Source organism: Petromyzon marinus, chromosome 20, assembly GCF_048934315.1.
Source record: "Petromyzon marinus isolate PM22_M1 ecotype Great Lakes invasive population chromosome 20, UKy_Petmar_22M1.pri1.0, whole genome shotgun sequence".
Classification (NCBI taxonomy): domain Eukaryota; kingdom Metazoa; phylum Chordata; class Hyperoartia; order Petromyzontiformes; family Petromyzontidae; genus Petromyzon; species Petromyzon marinus.
The window spans coordinates 10,075,238-10,093,948 of NC_133686.1; the positions used below are offsets into that span (position 1 = coordinate 10,075,238).

The window sequence follows — 18,711 nt, forward strand, 5'->3', positions numbered from 1 at the left end:
TACTGACGGCCGGAAAATAATTGTTTTGTTAAAAGATCACGCACGCGTCGCATTTATATCAAAACCCAAGTGCCTCCCTGCGCAAGAGAGCGTGCGCTGGCGATCATCTACGCGCTGATGGTCCTGAGCCAGTGGCTGTGAATCCGAACAGAAGGTCGCTGTGCTCATCTCCTCCAAAAGTGGCAGATTAAAAGCAACCCCCCCCCCCCATTCAATGACTCTGGGAAGCGTCGCAAACGATGGACAACCTCGTCAATTGGTTCCTCCTCCCGCTCATTCGGAGGAGGTAGATAAGCCACCCACAACCTCACCCCAGAGGCCCTTGGGCTGGCTAAAGAACCATGACACAAACCTTTGACAACTCCGCTTCTTCCCTACAATAAGTCTGCGGTGGTGGTGGTGGTGGTGGGAATTCCACATTCCTGTACCGGGGGGGACTATCCCTCCATAGGACAACCAATGTTGACTTCCCACAAAGGAGTACCCCCCCCCCCCACCCGCTTTAGCAACCCCACAGGGACAATCGGATAAGTTGACGGCCTTATTGGGGTCTTGTCGATTTTAATCTGAGCTTGCCGAGCATCCAGCAGGACACTGGTATTGATCACGGTTTCTGAGTCATAAAATCAAGTTCAACTGGTGACAGGGCCTGAACTAAATGTTTGTACTCTCAATGATATGTTTCGTGGCACGAGTAACGTAATATGACCGCCCCTGTTCTCCCATATTGCACAGGCCCTTGACCTCCGCTTTATAGCTCAATTGCATTACAAGTACCTTTTTGAGTGTCAAATTCCATTTCCATATACTGCATCGTATTAATATTCGTATTTTATGATTGTTTGCGAAAGTTAAAGAGTAAATATCTCTTTTGGAAGTCTTTTCAAATGAGTGTTTTCATGTTTACATCATTGCCCATCAAATTTACAATGAAAATGTTCAAGATAGGTTTTTATTTTTATTTTATTTAACTCACCGTCTACATTTCAATAAGGCAATAACCACTTTTCAAATTGCAGGGCAAGCACAAGGCAGAGCCGATCGCAGCGCGCATTGTTCCAATCGCGGCGCGCATCTCCGCCTGCGTAATCGTGTCTGCCCTGCACTGCCTCCCACTAGGCAAGCCTTACATTATCCTGCTGGATGGAACCCGAGTCCCGTATGAGGGCTCCCTTCTCTGATCGCTGCTGCTGTGTCAGGAACATTGGGATCATGACATTTGTTATCAGCAGGGAGTGCGCAAGGTGTCGCGTGGGGGGGGGGGGCGGTGTTTTTAATCCCACATCATGCATCTGTACGCTTTATCTGAGCCAATAAGCTGTATCCGATAAGCAATACAAAAAAAACCGCACCTCAACTCTCCCATTCCACCAAGCACGGGGACGATAAGCGGGAACCCACGGCACTATCTCGCCGTCTGTTAAGGGCCTCCCTTATCACCCCGTGGCCAAGAGCATGGCGGCTGCAGAGCGGAGATGCAAGGTGAGCAAGGTGAGCAAGGTCGGTGCTGGCCCACCACGCGCCATGGATGGGGGGGGGGATGGGGGGGGGGTGCTTTAGCGAGGCCGAGATTGTATTGAGCACCGCGTCAGTTCCGTTACGAAAAATGAAAAATAAGAATAGGTCTTAATGTTTTATCCTTTATGGCAATAAAACAGGAGGTGTCCAGATATTCAAACGCCAAATAGAAACCTTTTCCAAGGATTCGAGTCTGCATTAACCACACGTACTTGTGGTGAACATGCACACAAAACATCCTCTGACAATACTGTCTTTACGAATGTTTGACTTGCACGGTGCTACTGGTGCAGCAACAGATCATGCAAAAGAGGTCGAAAGCGATGTACTTACGATTCAATATAAATGCAATTCCTTTAACATTGCTGCATACTGTCAATTCCCACACAAATGTGATTGTAGCATGGAGCACAAGCATCTAATAAGCACAATAATGGGTTTGTCTTTAATAGAACCTGAATAACCTTTCAAAGAAGTTTAGTGCACAGCATAAAACGTGCACACATAGGTGGAAGAGGTTATGTGTCTGCACGTCCCCCTTGTGACTTCAATATCACAGGCATGGTCACGTTCATGACACGTGACAGCCCAATTCAATAACGGATGGTCGACGCCCAGAGTTGAACCCAGCACATCGCACTGCCACTCACATTCAATCTGTCAGTGTCTCCCTGCTCAAACGAGCATGGACCGGTGATCATCTCCAATGACGGCCCTTGAGCCAGTGCTGCAAATTCCACATTCACATGGCAGGGGCTAGCGTAGACTTAGGACAAGCAGCAGTGAAATCCACTCGCTGACCTCCGACCGGGATTTAAAATCTCCGCAACTCTCCGATTGCAAGTCGTAGCGCTCTGCCATTAAGCGACCCCAGCCTGATGTTGCGCCTATACGATGGGATTGTATACGCCGCGAGTGTGTGTGTGCCTCAGCCAATCTTGCTGGCAAGCGGTGGAAGTGAATGGGCAGTTCCTTACCTTCTTTTTTCATGCCAGCACGGAAGCACTTTTTCAGGCGGCAGTACCGGCACTGGTTCCGCTTGTCCTTGTCCACCACGCACTGCCGGCTGTACCTGCACGTGCCACGCAACAACACCTCTAGAGCCACGCAACACACACCTCTAGAGCCACACCACACACACCTCTAGAGCCACACCACACACACCTCTAGAGCCACACCACACACACCTCTAGAGCCACACACACTTCTAGAGCCACACCACACACACCTCTAGAGCCACACCACACCTCTAGAGCCACACCACACCTCTAGAGCCACACCACACACACCTCTAGAGCCACACCACACACACCTCTAGAGCCACGCAACACACACCTCTAGAGCCACACCACACACACCTCTAGAGCCACACCACACCTCTAGAGCCACACCACACCTCTAGAGCCACACCACACACACCTCTAGAGCCACACCACACACACCTCTAGAGCCACACCACACACACCTCTAGAGCCACACCACACACACCTCTAGAGCCACACACACCTCTAGAGCCACACCACACACACCTCTAGAGCCACACCACACACACCTCTAGAGCCACACCACACACACCTCTAGAGCCACACCACACACACCTCTAGAGCCACGCAACACACACCTCTAGAGCCACACCACACACACCTCTAGAGCCACACCACACACACCTCTAGAGCCACACCACACACACCTCTAGAGCCACACCACACACACCTCTAGAGCCACACACACTTCTAGAGCCACACCACACACACCTCTAGAGCCACACACACCTCTAGAACCACACCTCTAGAGCCACACCACACACACCTCTAGAGCCACACCACACACACCTCTAGAGCCACACCACACACACCTCTAGAGCCACACCACACACACCTCTAGAGCCACACACACCTCTAGAGCCACACCACACACACCTCTAGAGCCACACCACACACACCTCTAGAGCCACACCACACACACCTCTAGAGCCACACCACACACACCTCTAGAGCCACACCACACACACCTCTAGAGCCACACCACACACACCTCTAGAGCCACACCACACACACCTCTAGAGCCACACCACACACACCTCTAGAGCCACACACACTTCTAGAGCCACACCACACACACCTCTAGAGCCACACACACCTCTAGAACCACACCTCTAGAGCCACACCACACACACCTCTAGAGCCACACCACACACACCTCTAGAGCCACACCACACACACCTCTAGAGCCACACCACACATCTAGAGCCACACCACACACACCTCTAGAGCCACACACACCTCTAGAGCCACACCACACACACCTCTAGAGCCACACACACCTCTAGAGCCACACCACACACACCTCTAGAGCCACACACACCTCTAGAGCCACACCACACACACCTCTAGAGCCACACCACACACACCTCTAGAGCCAAGTGACGTCATCCCAGTGCGGCCACAATGCGCTACAGGCCCGAGTGGTGGCTAGCAGCCGGGCTCCCAACTGTTGTTATTTATCATTACTACTAATCTTGATTTGAGGCTTTCGTGACTGCAGGAATTCATACTCTTTGGTTCTTGCGGTAAAGTCACGTAGATGGAAAATAAAAATAAATAAAATAAAAATAATCGATCACGACGTTTCGATTGCAACAACAAGCGTATTACCACCAGGTAAGGCCCCCCTGAGCTGTATAGCTATCAGAAGCGACCTGGCCACAAATGATAGCTCAAAAAGTGGCTCATCACGTGGAAAATTATAGCACCAAAATACTCGAAATTCATGTTCATTCTAAATGTGGCGGGAAAAACAGAGGACCCGGAGAAAAATTAACGTGACCATGGGGAGAAATAGACATGCAAACTCCAAATATACAGGCGTCAGAGTTGGGATTGAACCCACAACCCCCTGTATACAGTGAGGGAAAAGTATTTGATCCCCTGCTGATTTTGTACGTTTGCCCACTGACGAAGAAATGATCAGTCTATAATTTTAATTGTACGTTTATTTGAACAGTGAGAGACAGAATAACAACAAAAAAATCCAGCAAAACGCATGTCAAAAATGTTATAAATTGATTTGCATTTTAATGAGGGAAATAAGTATTTGACCCCTCTGCAAATCATGACTTAGTACATGATGGCAAAACCCTTGTAGGCAATCACAGAGGTCAGACGTTTCTTGTAGTTGGTCACCAGGTTTGCACACATCTCAGGAGGGATTTTGTCCCACTCCTCTTTGCAGATCTTCTCCAAGTCATTAAGGTTCCGAGGCTGACGTTTGGCAACTCGAACGTTCAGCTCCCTCCACAGATTTTCTATGGGATTAAGGTCTGGAGACTGGCTAGGCCACTCCAGGACCTTAATGTGCTTCTTCTTGAGCCACTCCTTTGTTGCCTTGGCCGTGTGTTTTTGGTCATTGTCATGCTGGAATACCCATCCACGACCCATTTTCAATGCCCTGGCTGAGGGAAGGAGGTTCTCACCCAAGATTTGACGGTACATGCCCCCGTCCATCGTCCCTTTGATGCGGTGAAGTTGTCCTGTCCCCTTAGCATAAAAACACCCCCAAAGCATAATGTTTCCACCTCCATGTTTGACGGTGGGGATGGTGTTCTTGGGGTCATAGGCAGCATTCCTCCTCCTCCAAACACGGCGAGTTGAGTTGATGCCAAAGAGCTCCATTTTGGTCTCATCTGACCATAACACTTTCACCCAGTTGTCCTCTGAATCATTCAGATGTTCATTGGCAAACTTCAGACGGGCATGTAAATGTGCTTTCTTGAGCAGGGGGACCTTGCGGGTGCTGCGGATTTCAGTCCTTCACGCGTAGTGTGTTACCAATTGTTTTCTTGGTGACTATGTTCCCAGCTGCCTTGAGATCATTGACAAAATCCTCCGGTGTAGTTCTGGGCTGATTCCTCACCGTTCTCATGATCATTGCAACTCCACGAGGTGAGATCTTGCATGGAGCCCCAAGCCGAGGGAGATTGACAGTTCTTTTGTGTTTCTTCCATTTGCGAATAATCGTACCAACTGTTGTCACCTTCTCACCAAGCTGCTTGGCAATGGTCTTGTAGCCCATTCCATCCTTGTGTAGGTCTACAATCTTGTCCCTGACATCCTTGGAGAGCTCTTTGGTCTTGGCCATGGTGGAGAGTTTGGAATCTGATTGATTGCTTCTGTGGACAGGTGTCTTTTATACAGGTAACAAGCTGAGATTAGGAGCACTCCCTTTAAGAGTGTGCTCCTAATCTCAGTTCGATACAGGTATAAAAGAAACCTGGGAGCCAGAAATCTTTCTGATTGAGAGGGGGTCAAATACTTATTTCCCTCATTAAAATGCAAATCAATTTATAACATTTTTGACATGCGTTTTTCTGGATTTTTGTTGTTATTCTGTCTTTCACTGTTCAAATAAACCTACCATTAAAATTATAGACTGATCATTTCTTTGTCAGTGGGCAAACGTACAAAATCAGCAGGGGATCAAATACTTTTTTCCCTCACTGTACCAGGCCAGGTAGTTAATTATCTCGTCACCGCGACGCACTGTGTCTGTTTACATTCTAATACAGTATAACTGTACATTCCAACGATGAAAGCTTACTTTTCAGCATTGGGATGTACAGTTATCCTGTATGGTGTTATGGCTATGGGAGGAAACCACAGAATCTGGAGGAAACCCATGCAGAACAGGGTGAGAACATACAAACTCCATAGAGAAAGGCAACCGAGTTGGGAATAAAACTCAGGTACCTTCATTCTGTAAGGCAGAAGTGTTATCGCTCAGCCACCCTACCACCCTGTGAGGCCACAAGTTCAAATCCCAGGCTTGGTCAACTCAACCTATCATCATCAACGTTATTTTTGCATCATTGCCAACATCATCATCATCATCATTGCCACCGTTGACATCAACGTTGTCTGCGGTTGGTGAGATGAGCACCAGTATCGAAGTGACACGGAGTGGATTGATTCCTGCCCTATTACTTGGAATGTCCAACGACGGGGTTCAACGCCACCAACGAGGATGAGCACTGCCCTAATGCTCATTATTATCATGGGAACGCCGACTTCTTTGGGCACAAAACAGGTTTATGATTTATAGGGCTATATGACGCATACAGTGCGTGTATATTATATTTTATGGTGTTTGCGTTTGAGAAGTGCAGGCATATCTTTAAGGGTGTCATGTGCATCGCTGTCAGTGGCTTGGGAGGTGAGGTGTCCGTTGCGTATATGGCACACAATAAAGCGGTCTTGCCTTTTTCCCCCTTCGTTTTCTGTTATGAGGCGCACGGCCCCGCACGTAATCCCGCCTCGCATAGCCAAGCCATTCTTCCCGCTCCTAACAAAGGACCTGGCTGGGCCCCGAGCCGGCGGTGGAAATTCCACGTTCCCGTGATGGTGTCCGCCAGCCGCTTAAATAGCGGACACTCCCGCTGCTAAATCCAAGCCCCGCGCTATATTTTTTCTTTAGTGCTGTATTTTAACGCGCCCATTTATTTATTAACACGCCAGCACTATCTGGTACAGGAATGTTCATGGCGGGCAATAAAGGGTGAATATACAGCTGTGCCCTTACCAGTAGTTGGGGAGGTATTACTTATTGCAGGTAGTTATGTATGGTCGTTAAACTTGTACACAATGACCTTAATTGTAGGGGTTAAACTATAGTGAGAAGGCATTCCTTTTTGAACTCTGACATCATCATTCCTGATACACTGTCATGGCCCGCTGAGAATACGGAACTTGGACAGGTGGGAACGAAACAACTCCTCCCGAGCGAGAGGGTGCATGGGAAAGACGGTGACGGCAGTGAAGGACGTGGTCAACCGCAAGGGGCGGTACATTAAGTTGTCTACGCATTTCTAATCGGCTAATAATGCGAAGACATCAAACATTATGACGATGATGTACGTATGTTGCACTTCTTTCACACCGTACATAGCCGACCGTGTTAATCGGAGGTTCTAAAGAAATAGCTCCAGGAGTTTCCTAATAACAATGATGATGTGCGTGATGAGGAAGATGATGGTGATTGTGGTTATGATGATCACGTGGGTGATGATTATGCCGAAGGTGACGTGAGTGACAAAAGCGATGATGATATTTACCGAAACTGTCATCAACGCTCTCGCTGTGTCTACTCGCTCTCCCTCAATTGCATCTGTGCTACTGACCAAATCCGTTCATTTACAATTTCCTCATTTACACTTTTATAGCAGCATTCAGAGTTACCGCGTTGACGCGCCATGTTTAAGGGACGTGCCAAGGTTAAGGGCACTGTATACGGTAATCAGTTGCGGCAGGCATTGACACTGAAAACGCTTAGCTCGATGCGTTTCAGAGTGTACCACGTTGGCATTGACTTATCCTTTGTGACGGAAAGCCTCACTCAGTTGTAAGTCTAATTTTGTAAGGCCCTACTTAGACCTGGAACACTTGCAGCAAATTCATGTATTGCCTCTTAAAACGCAGCAATACCGTGTCTCTCAAGGTAGGAGTCTCACACTCATGCTGGATCCATCTCTGCATGATCCACCATCCCTACCTCCAATCACTAGATTGTTGATGTGCTCACCACATGATGATGATCGTGAACAATGATAAAAAGATAATTTTTCACAATTATGGTAACGATAATGTGGCAATAATAGCAATAATAATTATTAGTTGGCAACTCGGAATCCATCTCCTTTGGAATTTCAATGAACTGAAACAAATATGTAGTTGCAATTCAACTCAAGAATCGCTCCTTTGCCATCTTGGAGAAGGCTTGCATCAATAGTGACTGTGGGATTCATGCGAACCAATTAGTACTTACAACATATACAATCTACAAGATCGGAAACTTAAACCCACAACTCGTTGCGTGTGTTGTAACCAGAAATTATTTAAAACCACAAATCCGTGCATAGTTGTCAATGACACCGATGACGACAGTGACGGCAATGACCAAGAATGTCTTCTTGCTCATAGCGGGGAGTTGATAAAACAACGTTTTTTACGTTCATTAAACGCTGCCAGTGAATGATCGAAGCGAGCAGCGGTGTTACTATGTGGTCCGCGGTGTGAGTCACAGCGTGGGCCACAAGTACGGTGCTAATATTGGCGCGGTAATTTTTAGTAAAATTCACTGCCGAGGTGCGTGGGAGAAAATAAAAACCCCCACCCAAAAAATCCACGCAAGCAAAAGGCCACGGGACATAGGGAAGAAAGAAAAAAAAACATCTCCAAGAGTTCGTGGATTTCATTCGGCCCTACGATTTCCCGTGACCACCTTGGACCTCCGCGAGCCCTCCGAGCCCCAAAAAACACCGGAGCCTCGCGCGGCCCCACGTCTCGCCCACTGCGCACCTGCAGGAGTACATGTGGTTCTTGCGGATGCTGCGGCGGAAGAACCCCTTGCAGCCGTCGCAGCTCGAGGCGCCGTAGTGCTTGCCCGTGGCGCGGTCCCCGCAGATGGCGCAGAACGACATGGTGCCGCCGCCGCTAGCCAAGCCGCCCGGCGCGTCGCCCCCGTTTGCCGCGCCAGCTATGCTGCCGGGGTCCACGGGGGTCATGTCTCCTGCGGGGAGCGAAGACGAAGCGTAAGACACAACCGCGGGGGGGCAGAGGAGAGGTGGCAGGCCGGCACGGGGGGAGGGGGTGGGGTGGATCTATTAAACTAAAAAATATTTAAATGTTTTTGTTTCTATCAGGTAAGGCCCACTGAGCCGTGTAGCTCTTTTTCATATGCGACCTGGCCATCACAAATGATAGCTTCACGAAGTGGGTTATCATCATCCGCAAATTTATGGCAGCCAAATACTCTAAACGCACATTGATTCTCAATGTAGAGGGAAAAACCGGAGTACCCGGAAAAAAAAAATCCACGCCATCACGGGAACGTGCAAATTCCAAGTATACAGGCGTCAGGGTCGGGATCGGACCCACGACCTCCTGTAATACCAGGTGAGGTAGTTAACATCTCACCACCGTGGTCACCCTTCACTCATAAAACCCAGTGCCTCTAGGTTGACAGCCGGGTCAGTGACGCCGAGTCGACAGGCCCCAGACCCAACGCTGGGTGGCTGGCGCACACGATGTTGGATCCTCGGGTGTGGCGAGGTGATGGCGCCAAGCAACAACCGTAACGACTCGGGCTTGACGCCGGATTCGACAAAATTCCGGCTCTGAGAATCAAACCTATCGATTTGACCGTCACGTGACAAACGCGTGGTTTCACACTTCTCTGGGAGAGTTCCCAATTGATGCTCGATGCGATGGTGTGACACCAGTATTCCAGTTGGAATCAAATTGGGCAGCAAAAGACAACGATAAATTATAATGCACTGACATACAACGGTGAAGGCACGGGGGAGACGGGACGAGGCAGTGTGTGAGGTGGAGCCAATGGGGCGTTTCTCCGATGAAAGAAGCATCGTTAGCACTGACAGAGCGTGGCGCGTGTTTGACGAGGCGAGAAATCCACTTTGGATTTGTGCCTTTTTCTATTGAGGCAATGCGCGGGCAGTTTACATTGCGTTGTGATGCACGTTTACATTGCGTTGTGATGCACGTTTACATTGCGTTGTGATGCACGTTTACATTGCGTTGTGATGCACGTTTACATTGCGTTGTGATGCACATTACATTGATTTGTGATGCACGTTACATTGCGTTGTGATGCACGTTTACATTGCGTTGTGATGCACGTTACATTGCGTTGTGATGCACGTTTACATTGCGTTGTGATGCACGTTTACATTGCGTTGTGATGCACGTTTACATTGCGTTGTGATGCACGTTTACATTGCGTTGTGATGCACGTTTACATTGCGTTGTGATGCACGTTTACATTGCGTTGTGATGCACGTTTACATTGCGTTGTGATGCACGTTTACATTGCGTTGTGATGCACGTTTACATTGCGTTGTGATGCACGTTTACATTGTGTTGTGATGCACATTACATTGATTTGTGATGCACGTTACATTGCGTTGTGATGCACGTTTACATTGCGTTGTGATGCACGTTACATTGCGTTGTGATGCACGTTTACATTGCGTTGTGATGCACGTTTACATTGCGTTGGGATGCACGTTACATTGCGTTGCAATGCACGTTACATTGCGTTGTGATGCACGTTTACATTGCGTTGTGATGCACGTTACATTGCGTTGTGTTGCACGTTTACATTGCGTTGCAATGCACGTTACATTGCGTTGTGATGCACGTTTACACACCGTCAACGTAAACTAAACCGGCTATAAAAAGCAGGGGATAGAAAGATGGGGAATGGACCCGCTGCCCCAGACCAGGCGAGGACCCACCGAAAGTGGTAAGGGTAGTTGGATTTTTACATTCTTTGGTTCTTTTGGTAAAGTCACATGACTTTACCGAAAGAACCAAAGATTATGCATCCCTGCAGTCACAAAAACTTCAAATATAGAACTTTGTTTTCTCAGATCAACCCAAGAAAACAACCAATGCAAGGAAAGACAACCACATGCTGCCCAGCCTGGACATAGAAACTCCTTGCCCAGTTACACTTTACTCCGGCAAACACAAACTCATTCTTATAGATCAGTGCACACTGTCCGGGGTACCGGTGGTGGTGGTGTTGCTGCTGCTGCTGCTACAAAGGCTGGCCACCGACCCCTTCGTGTGCCATGCCGGCCTTCATAGGCGCTCGCCAACAGCACTTGCCGCCAAACATCTGTGAAGGCTTTGCCTTTGCTGCTCAAGGTTGAAAATGGAAGATCTGAACATATACCTGACCCACCACAGCAGCCAGACCATCGTCTCCGTGCAGCGTGCGTGGATGAGAAGATTCACACTGTTGCCGGGTGGACAAAGGCGACGGGCAGCTGGAAGAACCCATCGCTCATCAAACCCAGTGCCTCCAGGTCGACAGCCTGCGGATACTAGCGGCTGTGCCTTGGTATAAAACCTTATGGTGCAGCCCTGCGTGCTTTTGCTCCATCCACTGCTGGCGGAAGGGCCTCCATTAGAGAGAGCTGTATAGAGCCCCGAAATATGGATTTTTTTTGGCCTACTCTTCCACGATCGCCACACCATGGCCCAGCACCTTGGTGCACCTTGGTGCTGGGCCATGGTGGAGAGATGTTGATTACGTTGCCTGGCATACAGAAGGTTGTGGGTTCGATCACAACCCTGACTGACGCCTATATATTTGGAGTTTGTATGTTATTCCCGTGGTCGCTCGGATTTTACTCCAAGTCCTCCGTTTTTACTCTCCACATTAAGAAACATCCGTTTAAAGTGTTTGGCTGCTAGAAAAATCCACGTGATAAGCCACTTCGTTGAGCTGTCATTTGTGGCCAGGTCGCTTCTGAAAAGAGCTACATAGCTCAGTGGGCCTTGCATGGCAAAATGAAAAATATTTTTTTCATAGTTTTAAATACAGATAATGCTGTAACGTGAATCCTTCACGCTTGCGAACAAGTCTTGAGTAACGCTGCTTAAATGATCACATGCCGGGGCCGGTTTCTGTTGGGAATTTTCACATTTTTATGATGGGGGTCCAGTTTCTCAATGACACTCAGTGTTGACTGTCTGCAGAGTTGTATAATGGTACTCGTAATAAAATAAACAAAAGTATGTCTTAAGGATATGCGCATTTTCAAAGTCAACATAACACCATTAATCGATCCTATGCTCTTGATACAAGTATCGAATCGTATGTGTAAAGAACAATTATTTATGATGTATGCAAATGCCATCCTATTGCCGTAAATACAGCAATAGATTGTGAAGTCGATTTGGCAAAACACTTAGAGGTAGTTAAAAATTATGCAACACAATAATTTATTTTGAAAGCTTCACGACCCCAAATCGTGACATTCCATGGAATCACTGGGGGGGGGGGGTTGTGGATAAATCAATAGAGTGCCGATTATTTAAACAACGTACAGAATTAAGAAAGAAGTTCAACATGCATGGTCCCCAAAGGTATTTAAAATAATATATAAATAGTAAAATGTGTGGTTGTTTTTAAGTCAGCACTCACAAGCTCCCCATGTTCATTGACCTTCTGTAGCAAATCTACATCCACTTATTCGTGTGGCGGTTGCAGCATTCACCAAGACAGTGGATAAAGATTCACAGCTGGTGATGCATTACCGTTTGCTCATTCACCAGGGCATCGGCCAAAACCTCCTAAACTGCAACCGCACCTTGCCAGAATTCCACGAAATTGCATCGACGCCCAGACACTTCCACAAAAAATTCAGCCGTGCAGCACTAGTAATTTTTTCTTGGGGGCGGCAATAAATAGAAGAGCAAACACATTTATGGGGGTAACATCCTCTAACAAGCCATGCGGCGACCTCGCTGATCACAAGGTGTCCTCTCTTAGTGCCCTCCTAACGACACATTCATTACCCGCAAGCTGTTACCCCAGCGCCAGCAGCCGACGTGGAGCTATCTCACTCCCCCTCTTCTCAGATTCTCCTTTTGCGCGTTTTTTTGTTGTTGTTGTCCCGTGCAGCGCGAGCGCTAACATCGAGAGGCAGGGGACGGTTAAAGCGTCAAGCAAGAGGAACTTCGCATCGCCAATCATTAGCCCATCCCGTAACCGAGCCACATAGCGCAACTGATTTAACACGAAAAATAAAAAACCCTCAGCACTGAGTAAAAAGTAAAAAAAAAGGAGAAATCTGCTCCGTAAGCCATTTGTTCCAGTTACTCAGCAAACTTCGCGAAATGCACACTCGGTTCTGGTTCACTTGGGAGGTTGCATGAAAAATGCTCCGTAGAGAGAAAAACAACTTTTCTGGCAAAGCCGAGCAAGGGACGGAGCCGCGCCAGGCACGCGCGCGAACACGCTCCGGACGCGAGACCGCGTGCGGAGACCCACTGCTCCGTGAGATGCGCGGCGGCCGGGGAGACGCAGCGACCCCCCGCGCGCCACGCCGGCTTGGAACCGGTGCGGCTGAGTTCCTAGGTTCGAAACCATCTGGCGTTACAAACGAGACTGTGACGTGCAGCAACACGATGGTCCCCACCCAGGCCCAATCGCAAGTGACTGCATACGCACGTCGAAAAATAAAACAACACCCAGGAGATACGGTGAACGATAGCGCCTTAGATGGCTGTAGGGGGTGATGGGAACCTATTACATACAAGCTGTAGTAATCATAATAATTTACAGCCCTTTGCTATTCTATCGATGGCTGATGGGTTTTCCTTGCTTTTTCTCATCAATTGCAAGATTGTAACATGGTGTAAGTAATAGTGCACATGGACAGCCCTCTTTGTCACGAGTTCACTGCTGGATGAGGGCCTCCCTATGCCTTGCAGGCTGTTGAAGGATATTTGACCATGTTGGTCAGTGTGGGTTGAAGTTGCAAGAAGTGCAGATAAGCAATTGACTTTGCAGCACGAAGCCTCTACTGCCCACAATGCCTCTTAAAACTGTCTATTAGCCATGGTGTTCACTCATCCAAGGACTATACAGGCCCACCCTGCTTAGCTTCTTAGATATGATGAGATTAAAAGCATTCAAATTGAGATAATTAATAGGAATCGCCCCCTACTGGCAGACTCATGCCCCAGGTCACGCTTGTAAACGAGACAATCCTGCTTTCTTGAATTCTCACCCAGGTACACGAAATAAACTTGAATCTATTCTTGACGATTCGGTCATTGGCTTAATGAACACTACAAAATCAGCAAAAGATGATTTATAGGATACTTTAAATTCGTGTGTTTGTATTAGGCAGGGATTCAGACCAGAATAAGAAAAAACAGTGTACGCCATGAAACCATAACCAGTATTTGCTATAGTCCTAAATTCATGGAGGAAAACTGCCTCCAGTGACATTGGCACGATGCACGTGTTGTACCGTACATATGTAAACAAGCACACATAGATGCATACTTGTATGCACACACTGTTAATAGTAAGAACATCTAGGAGCAACAATTGTATCGCGCTGTCCGGCTTGATATGAATGCCTTTTCAGCAAATATTTACAACGTAAACAAAACTGCCCCATATAGACTTGAACAGACTTGGTCCAAGTGCTGTTAGTGAGCACCTACGAAGGCTGCCACGGCGCACGAGAGGGTGGGTGGCCAACGCCGCGCCCCGCTGCCTCCGTCTCCCCAATCCTGATGTTTACACATCGCACCAAGCACTCATTTAAGGCCGAGTTGACCTAGGGGACGCCCAGGACGGCTACAGATATGTGTTGGCCATGAGCGGGAATCGAACCCGGTGAGCCAATTCATAATATAGGTTTTTGGGTTAGATCGCGTAAATATATTATTGTGTCGTTAAACCCGCCACCATCCGACACAGCCAATTAGTAAGGTTTGTCATGTAACAAAACATGACAATTCATTACTATTTTCTTGGTTCTTTCGGTAAAGTCACGTAGAAGGGAAACAATAAAAATAATAAAAATATAAAACAATAAAATTATCACATTTTGACTGCAACACAAGCAATCATCATCAGGTGTGAAAACCACAGCAAGAAAATTTTTAAAAAGTGGCGGTTATTTTTAACGTTAGCACCACGGAGAGCGATTTGACAGTTTGTTCAGATGGACGAGTCCATCTATGTTCGGAAAAGAGGAGGGGGAGACGAAAATAATGGATGCGGTCTGAAAGCCACCATAAGCGTGCACAATCAATTAAGACCCGAAATGGTTTATCAAATCCTTCCAATGATTGCGACCTTAGCCAAAAACCTCTGTTATGGATATTGGTCCCGAAAGCCTACGTGTTAAAACGGGTCGCCATTTTTGAAGTGCGATTCCTTAACTACTACACTACCGCCCCCCACTATATATGTATAATATAAATACATGTATCTTTCCGCATGTATACATCGTTTTGTGAGCGTACCTATATGAATGATTTTACTTGGGTGTATGTATTTTCCTTCAGTCAAATATGTGGTCAGGTTTAAACAAATATACCTTTACATCTGGCCCTATCTGTGACCAATGGTGGAGAAGAAATGTTGGCCCAAAGGCAGATAAGGGTAGAGCGACGTGATAACCCTTACATCTACAGGTTCACCTCGCATTCAATTCCAGCACTCGCGAGCCCAGCGAGTGAGCAGCGCATTGTGGAAAAGCCGTTGAGTGTGGTTAATCGGCTGCGACGGTGGTGTGAGACGGGGGGGGGCATTGGGACACATCAAACAACACACCTCGACCCATCCACTGCGTCAACCTAAACATGAATATTGTGGTGTGAGAGGTCACGCAACGGAACAGCTCAGAGCGGAGACAAGAGAGGGAGGGATATGCAGCGGTAATCGTCGCCAAACGTTGTTCAACGTCGTGCCTTAAAGATGCAGTTTGGTGAAATCCGAATGTAAAAACAGAACTTGAGGCCTCGTTCTTACATCGGCAGAAACTGATTTCATGGCGATTTTGCCACAACAGCAATGCACCCATTTCTCCACCAAACAATGGCGGAAGCTATCATTCTGCCAACGTTTCAGCTAGGCCCTTTGCTTTCTCAACAGTTTAACATTGGCACATACGCGGGTAAATAATGTATTAAAAACGTTATTTTAAATAGATAATTTTAATGAAGAACAACTCAAGGCTGTTGCAACTTTCGGCCAGAATACTTTTGAAGGTGGAGTTCATTGTGATGTCTCTACAGTTAGCTCAGAGAGGTATAATTTGAATAGGGAGAATTTTCCTACTGTGATCAAGTAGGATTTGATATTGTGAGGAAGGTAGTTTTGGTCATCTCACAGCGGAATGAATAGTAGGCCAGCAAGTTCACATCTCCGAGACCTTTCGGACACTTATATCTGAAATGGTGACCGATGAGATCAGATACCTTTTAAAGACACACGAATCATTAAAGGTTTCCATCTTTAGAGTGTAATTTATGTAAAAAAACATTTCCACTGTCCTGCATTTTACCATTCTCTTTGTTTCAACAAAGCACACAGCCTCTCTGCAAAATGCAAAAAAAACATCAGCAATTCCTCAAGAACTGAAATGTAGTCCTCTTGTGAGTGAGCACCGTCAAAATACACTTGAGCAAATGTGAGCGTATGACCGCAACATTGGGGGCAGCGATAGACAACTTTGGGCTGCCGGTCTTTTGCACAATGCACAATGGCTGTGTACGTTTAACACGTCGGCGTGTCTTGCTTGAAACGTTAAAAGATGGTTTTCTAGGCCTGCACTGTTACCTTGTGGCGATGAGGGATTTCTCCTAATTCACAGATTTGATCGCGCTCTTTCCACAGTCTCAACGTATTCATAATTCGCAGCGGAGTTTACAAAAGCTGCGACTACGAAGCCAAGCCACGAGATTAGACTTTGCCTCCATTATGATTTTGCTTCAACAAAGCAATTTTTCACGACTGAAATTCACTGCGCTTGTTAAGGCATTCCCATTTTTTAAGCGTGAATATGCATTTGTAGTCTGATTCTGAAACATGCATTCTTTGTTTATAATATGCATCAAATGTTATATCAATAATATGTATAGCGTAATACCTTAAACACTGCAATTAAATGTTACAACTTTTAATAATTTACTCTGTAATGAATACAAATACACACCACGTGTATATAACATGAACGTGTACATGTACAAAAAATACAGCTATTGAAAAATAATAGGATTATTTTGACTGCAACTGAGAGCGTTTAAAAACCGAGACGTTTCAGCCAACTGGCCTCCTTCAGGAAAAATGTCTACATACAGTGCGTGAACACAATTAATATTCTATAATAATGTTCAGTTGAATACAGCACCGTTCATTCAAATCGCATTTAACAATCGCTGAGGAACTACAGACAAGCTGGGAGGCGGCCAGGTCGTGAAGCAGTGCCCGAAATTGCCCAAGCTCTGTGGCCCTCTATATATTTACATGTTTTGAGCCGAATAATAAATGATGAGTGTTTGTAAGCATATATTTACTTACATTTGTTTTTGTTGCAATGATAAAAAAGTAAAATACAAAGTGTGGACCACACAGTATATAAATACGAATCCACTGCAAGCATTACCTCTCTGATGCAGTCGATCACTAAACACCAATACTGGACACTGTGTCGCGGTGTTTTCGACAGAACACGACTCACGATCTACGACATCTTATTTTCTCTCGCATGATAATAATTAGTATAATGCTAATGGCGAAATTCCGGTCTCCGTTCTAGCCAAGGCCCCGCTGTGAGAAAAAAACTCAATTTTACAGAGCACGCACACATCCCCGCCGCTGATAGTAAAACCACTGCATGTGTGACAACAGTGAGCATGGCAAACATTGATAGGGCCCCGCAAACACGACCGGGAAAACATCGGGCAATAACGAACGGCCCTGCATCTGTTTGTTTTGTTTTTTCACTTTTAATTAAATAACGCGAGTGTCGCCAGTCTACGGGCGCAATCCAGAGTTTGGTCTCATCTGTTATGAGCATCACACACGAGTATTCGTCGCAGCGATGCTAGTAACTCTTCGGCGCCCCTGAGCTGGTGGTGCGGAATTCCGTAATCCCACGGCAAGGGGGGGGGGGACAGACTCTCCAAACGACAGCCAAATGCTGACCAATCCACACAAAAAAAAATTCTCAATTCACTGACCCCCAGAACAGACGGTAAGCTGAGTCAGCACCAGAGGATTTGAACTCGCAGCCTACCGATCGCGACTCGAGCGTTCTAAGCACAGCATCGACCATTTGGATATCCTCAGTCTGCAACATTGGGAAACTGTCGCACAAGTCTGGGAAAAATAATGTCATCAAAAATTCGAATGTCTCCGAATGACTGCGAGGGCTGTAGAGGAGTGGAGGACGGACACTGGGAGGTGAAGCAGATGACACTGGGAGATGAAGGTGGACTCAGGTGCTGAGAGAAGCAGAAGAAGGAGCTCCCTAAGGCTCGGGGAGGGACAGGGAGGAACGAGTCCGGGATGAACGCACACCGAAAGCAACATTACTGTGATCCGTTTACCAAAGGCAGGTTCCAGTAATTATGTATTTAGCACAGAAAATCTCAGTTTGAAATCAGATCACTCTTACTTAGGATGTACCAGACTGAATACTTATCATGATTACTATTAGTTATTAAAATTCCAAAACGATTTCAAAAACTGAAAAAGCTCAAAGTGATCGCGGCCCAGGTTAATGTATAAAAACCAGTAGCTTATGTGTAAAGACCACAGTACAAATATTTTAAGTCGTAGAGCACTTTCCTGTAACGT

General features: G+C 46.8%; 1 protein-coding gene across 6 annotated transcripts in view; it reads right to left on the bottom strand.

The window, feature by feature from the left end:
* LOC116944115 (hepatocyte nuclear factor 4-gamma-like) overlaps positions 1-18,711 on the bottom strand; it is a 91,102-nt gene that overhangs the window by 12,137 nt on the left and 60,254 nt on the right. For all 6 annotated transcript variants that reach the window (XM_076068312.1, XM_076068311.1, XM_032957546.2 and 3 more), the window contains 2 exons: positions 8,868-9,078; positions 2,496-2,590 (listed from right to left, as the gene is read on the bottom strand). In XM_076068312.1, coding sequence (XP_075924427.1) covers positions 2,496-2,590; positions 8,868-9,078 — 306 coding nt within the window. The remainder of the gene's footprint in view (positions 1-2,495; positions 2,591-8,867; positions 9,079-18,711) is intronic.